The sequence below is a fragment of the Miscanthus floridulus genome, chromosome 17 (assembly GCF_019320115.1).
Source record: "Miscanthus floridulus cultivar M001 chromosome 17, ASM1932011v1, whole genome shotgun sequence".
Taxonomy (NCBI): domain Eukaryota; kingdom Viridiplantae; phylum Streptophyta; class Magnoliopsida; order Poales; family Poaceae; genus Miscanthus; species Miscanthus floridulus.
The window spans coordinates 22,765,752-22,771,905 of NC_089596.1; the positions used below are offsets into that span (position 1 = coordinate 22,765,752).

A 6,154-nucleotide genomic window follows, 5' to 3' on the forward strand; every position below is an offset into this window, starting at 1 on the left:
CCTCCCCGTTGTTCTCTCGATACACGTCCTACCAGGGAGAGTGTGTATCCGGAGAACAACAGGGAAGAGCTGCCGAAACTCAGTCTCGGACCGGAGCAGACCATGGAAACTAACCCATCTACGCATCCGTGGGCTGTCCAAAAAACGTGGACAATCCGAAACAGATACGATCGTAGATATGCAAAGATCCGCATACCTACGACAGTATCTCTTTCGGACGGGAGACGCCTAACTGGGTTACGCGATCTAAGACAATGATACGGGAGGAGGGCTTATTTATACCTATGGTGGCGGTGGAGTCAGGCTAGCGGGGCAGTGGCGAGTTGGGGCAGTGACGAAGCGATGCTGTGCAGGCAGACCCGCAACACCGACAAAGAGGATCGGGGTCGCCGAGTCCCCTTTGACGTGCTCTTCTCTGCAAAAGAAGAAACACAATACTATGAGTTGAAAATTTTGGCAGAACCTCCCCTGTACGTGGAGGTTTCCAAAACCTGCAAGAAAAAACCGGCACGATGGCCGACAACCACATATCAAGGGAACAAATACGGCACGATGGCCGATAGCCAGATATATATTAATCCACCACCAACACACCACCACCTCCACCACCACGACCACACCACCACCACCACCACGACCACACCACGACATCCACCACAACGACCATGACCACACCACCATATCCACCACAATGACCATGAAGCGAGGGAAGGGCAAACCTAGACGTCGGAGGGACGTCGGAGGCCGCGGACAGGGCGAGGGTCGCGGACGGGGCGGCGTCAAGGGGCCAGGGTGGGGCACCTCGGAACAGGGGCGGGGCAGCCGGGTGCGCTGCGGCGGGCCGGGAGGGCGGCGGGGCGCGGGGCAAGCGTCGGGGCAAAGCAGCGGCGGCGGCAACCGTTCTGTGGGCGGGGTGGGCTCTGGCCGATTTTACGGTTGGGCCCTTTGCCGAGGGCCCAGATCCAAGGCCGTCGACAAAGATTTTTTATTTTTTTTTTAAATATTCTTTGCCGAGGGCCATTGGCCAGGCCCTCGGTAAAGACCCCCTTTGCCGAGGGCCAGGCTAGGCCCTCGGCAAAGATTTTTCTGTGGGCGGGGAATTTGAGCGGCTGGCCGATTTAGGGTTGGCCCTTTGCCGAGGGCCCAGATCCAGAGCCCTCGGCAAAGATTTTTATTTTATTTTTTAAATATTCTTTGCCGAGGGCCATTGGCCAGGCCCTCGGCAAAGACCCCCTTTGCCGAGGGCCAGGCTAGACCCTCGGCAAAGAGTTTAGGCATCCGACGTGTGGGGATGTCTGGGTTTTAGGCATCCGACGTCACAACTTGCTCGAAACCTTCTCATTTTTTTTACCACAGCCCTTTGCCTGTGATAGGCCCTCGGCAAAGACCCCCTTTGCCTGTGATCACATGTGGAGATGTTTGGGTTTTAAGCATCCGACGTCACAACTTGCTCGAAAGCTTCTCAAATTTTTACCACAGCCTACACATGCGATAACATGACACATCGACAAGTTTCATGATTTTCGGACTTCGTATGAATTTTATATAATTTAAAAACACTTTTTCGACAAGTTCCTCGTCAGGTTACGTGAAGAAGATGCCCGAAATTTGATGCGAGTTCGTGGATAGGGACTCAACATACACCCAATACCATGAATAACATTTTTTGAATCACTAAATTGCATTATTCCATCCACCTGCAGTTCAAATTTGAAATATTCGAAAAAAAATCAACGAAAAGAAATAAATTAGGGAAATATATCAAAAAAGTCAAATTTGGCCCAAATTTTAAAATTGAGATTTAAATAATGTATTATAGCACCACAAAAAAACTGGGTTCAAAAAACCAAAAAAAAACCCTTTGCCGAGGGTCTAGCCTCTTTGCCGAGGGCCTGGCCAATGGCCCTCGGCAAAGAATATTTAAAAAAATAAAAAAATCTTTGCCGAGTGTCTGACGGCGGGCACTCGGCAAAGACTAACGCTAGTGGCCGCCGTGACCCATCCAGCCATATTTGCCGAGGGCCAATTTGCCGAGGGCTAGGCCCTCGGCAAAGATTTATTTTGCCGAGGGCTTCTGGGGCCGGCCCTCGGCAAAGACCCCCTTTGCCGAGTGCCCGAGATCTAGCCCTCGGCAAACCCACAAGCCCTCGGCAAAGAGGACGTCTCCGGTAGTGCGACATGGGTCAGCTTCATTTACCTTTTAAACACAATTTAAATAGACTATGGCGAGTCGCGTCACGGCCTCTGGTGCAACTCAAAGGGATGCTACATGCTATTATTATGATATTAATGTTTTGGGCGTAAGATAAAAAAGAATCCCTAGCTACGTTGTAGTAGTTCTCATTCCAGTCTCCTATATATACACCAGCCGTCGTAGCTATAGTCAATTAACGTAGGCTATTGCACTATCGCATATCGACGCAACAAAAAAGTAGGCTGAAAGAGAGATTAGGAATTTGGCTTTCCAGTAGTATAATGGCAAGTCAGAACCTAGCAGATACTTGGAGCTGGATGCGCAGTGAGTTGTTTTAGGCATATGAGGCATCTGGAACGTCTCCTCGTGTCATCTGGCACCAGATCGAGAAGATCGTCTTGCAGCGAGCCAACTTGAGCTGGTACATATCAGGGCTATTCATTGTTAAGCTAGCAGAACTGCAGCAACAACTTCTCTCAGCTACAGAACAAGCACAGCGACTGAGAGCGCTGGCCGTTTGTGCCGCGCGCCGGCTCCTATTCTTGTCCCCTCCTCATCGTAGCCTCCTCATGACACTAGTAGATCACTAGTACTGCTTGACACGTCACAGGTGATATGCATACAATGAACCTGAATTTCATTTAATTTATTAGCTGCTTAATTATATATATGTTTCTTTGTGTGCTTGAGAATCTTGTGGATGATAACCACGATTTCTTCAGGGACTGCTTTCTGACGACAGAAGTAACGAAACAATGCTTAAACATTGTTCACGGGCTGTAGTTTCGCCGGTCCAATGCGCAGGCACTCAAGTTCCTGGGGTCCTCAACTGCTCTGTAAGACGCACGTGCATACGCCACGGGCCACCCCGTGTGGCTTTGGCGACGGCGGCGGTGTACCCTCCATGGCGGAGGCCTGCCAGTGCCCGCCGTGCGAGGCGTGGGCAGCCTCTACGCACTCGTTGGATGCCTCTATGCCCTGTCTAATGAGCGCCATGTTGTCCGCTGAAGCGGCAGTAGGACATCGCTGTAGTGTCGGCGCCAACACCTTCATCGCACGGGCTGTCGTCAGGGCCACACTACTGGAGACGGCCTCTTTGCCGAGGGCCTGAGGCCCTCGGCAAAGGCCCATTAACCCTCGGCAAAGGCTTTGCCGAGGGCGGCCCTCGGCAAAGAGCTCTCGGGGAATTTGAGTCGGCGAAGAGGGTCTTTGCTGAGGGCCCTTTATCGGGCACTCGGCAAAGCCTTTGCCGAGGGCTGGACCGGCACTCGGCAAAGAAAAGCAGCCGTCACGGCGCCGGCGCCTGGGACGGAGTCTTTGCCGCGGACCGTCTCCGGGGGCCCTCGACAAAGAATTATTCTTTTTTAAAAAAAAAATCTTTGCCGATGGCCTTCAACTATGGCCCTCGGCAAAGAAATGTTGCAGAATTTTTCCAAAAAATCTTTGCCGAGGGCAATGGAACAGCCCTCGGCAAAGAATTATTCTTTTTTTAAAAAAAAATATCTTTGCCGAGGACTTCCCCGCAGGGCCTCGGCAAAGAAATTTTAATTTTTTTAAAAAAAAAGTCTTTGCCGAGGGCCTCCAACCATGGCCCTCGGCAAAGAAATGTTACAGAAATTTTCCAATGAATCTTTGCCGAGGGCAATGAGACGGCCCTCGGCAAAGGACCCTTCTTTGCCGAGGGCCTTGGTCATTGCCCTCGGCAAAGAGACAGAAATTTAAATTTTATTTTGTTTTTTGCATTCCATCGACACAAGCATTTCATATATATATATATATATATATATATATCAACCATCACATATATATATCACATATATATATCACACAGAACCTATTTTCTCACAATATATCACAACCATAATTGTGAACCACAAATCACAATATATTACAACGACAAGTCACATGTTCATCATCATTCACATGTTTATTACGACAAGTTCATGAAATCCAAGCACAAGTCAGAACCATAAACCACAAATATTACAATAAAGTCCTACCACATCACCTAGCACTAGTCCTCATCAAGGTGGCCTATGAGACGGTGGTGAAGGAAAGGCAGGATCACCCAGTGACGCACTACTGGGATGATTGGAACCCGCGGACGGAGGCTGCAAAAAGGAGCAGAGATTGCATGTGTGAGTAATCCGGGAAAACAGTTTTGGAACTTAGAGATTGCATCTACGCGGTGTTCTTAATGTCTAATAGGTGAGGATAGGTCCTAATCCCACCCGCGGATGCGTAGATGAGGTCAGTTTCCAGGCTCCGCTCCTCTCTGAGATAGAATTTCGACAGCACCTCCCCGCTGTTCTCCCGATACACGTCCTGCAAGGGAGAGTGTGTATCCGGAGAACAACAGGGAGGTGATGCCGAAACTCCGTCTCGGACCGGAGCGGACCATGGAAACTGACCCATCTACGCATCCGCGGGCTGTCCAAAAAACGTGGACAATCCAAAACAGATACGATCACAGATATGCAAAGATCCGCATACCTACGACCATACCTCTTTCGGACGGGAGACGCCTAACTGGGTTACGCGCGGGCTACGACAGACATGCGGAAAAAGAGGTTATTTATACCTAGGGTGTCGGTAAAGTCAGGCTAGCGGGGCAGTGGCGAGTCGACGCAGTGCAGGCAGAACCGCGATGCTGACAAAGACGATCGGGGTCCTCTGGGTCCCCTCCGACGTGCTCTTCTCCTGCATAAAAAGGCAATAGGTTATTGTTTGTTCAAAATTTCGGCAGCACCTCCCCTGCACGGGGAGGTTTCCAAAACCTACAAAAAACGATAGGATGGCCGACATTCACAATGGCACGAAGACCGACAACCACAACGGCACGAAGGCCCTCATATCAATTTACGGCACGAAGACCCACGCAACCACATACGGCACGAAGGCCAACAACGAGACTTTTACCTAGGGTTACGGTGGAGTCGGGCGTCGCGGTGCGGGGGTCACTTTCTTCTCCGGCGAGGTCGAGCGGCGTCGGAGTACTCCTCTCCCACTCTTCCCTTCTCTCTTCTCCGCTTCTCCTCTTCCCTTCTTCTCTTTCTCCTCCTCCTCCTCTCCTTCTTCCCTTCTTCTCCTTCTTCTCTCCTTTTCCTCTTCTTCTCCTTCTCTTCCCCTTCCTCCTCCTCTTCTTCTCCTTCTCTTCCCCTTCCTCCTTCTCCTCTTCTCCTTCTCTTCTTCCTCCTACTTCACCCTCTGCCTCCTCCCCTCCAACAGCAGCCGGCGACGAGGGCGGCCTGGGGGCTGGTGTTGGGGTGGGGAGGCCGGCGCGGGGGGGGGCACGAAAGTCGGCGCGGGGGGCCACCAGAGGGTCGGTCGGGGCGGCGGGAAGGCCGGCGTGGGGAGGCCGGCGCAGGGGGCCGCCGGAGGGCCGGCCGGGGCGGTAGGAAGGCCAGCGCGGGGGGGTGGGAAGGCCGGCACAGGGGGCCGCCGGAGGGCCGGCTGGGGCAGCCGAGCTCCCCTTGCTCGACCGAGACGGGGAGGGGAGGCAGGGCGCGCCCTCGGGGCGGCTCTGGGGCGGTGGGGCGGCGTCGGCGGGGCAGCGCTGGAGCGGCACGCAGGGGCGGCGCGGTGGTGGGGCGGCGGGGCGCGCAGCGGCGGCGGGTCGCGCGGGGCGGCGGCGGTTCGAGCAGCGGCGGTGGCGCGCAGCAACGGCGTATGAAATGTGGGCGGGGATTTTGGGCCAGGCCGCTGGCCGATTTAGGGTTGGGCCCTTTGCCGAGGGACAAGATTTTTTATTTTTTTTTAATTTTCTTTGCCGAGGGCCATTGGCCAGGCCCTCGGCAAAGATCCCCTTTGCTGAGGGCCAGGATAGGCCCTTGGCAAAGTTTTTTTTTGGTTTTTTGAATCCAGTTTTTTTGTGGTGCTATAATACATTATTTAAAACTCAATTTTGAAATTTGGGCCAATTTTGACTTTTTTTATATATTTCCCTAATTTATTTCTTTT

The 6,154-nt window shown here is 52.5% G+C and overlaps 1 protein-coding gene across 1 annotated transcript; it reads left to right on the plus strand.

The window, feature by feature from the left end:
* The first annotated feature begins 4,841 nt into the window (after window positions 1-4,841).
* On the plus strand, window positions 4,842-5,867 carry LOC136515409 (uncharacterized). The gene is made up of 2 exons (XM_066509003.1): window positions 4,842-4,906; window positions 5,423-5,867. The coding sequence occupies exons 1-2, from the start codon at window positions 4,842-4,844 to the stop codon at window positions 5,865-5,867; spliced, it is 510 nt and encodes a 169-aa protein (XP_066365100.1).
* Window positions 5,868-6,154: the final 287 nt, after the last annotated feature.

Bases quoted from the DNA above. Each gene is read 5' to 3' on its own strand.
- LOC136515409 (XM_066509003.1), top strand. From the start codon at position 4,842: ATGCTGACAAAGACGATCGGGGTCCTCTGGGTCCCCTCCGACGTGCTC. The intron at 4,907-5,422 runs GCAATAGGTTAT...CCCCTCCAACAG, and splicing joins CTCTTCTCCTGCATAAAAAG to CAGCCGGCGACGAGGGCGGC.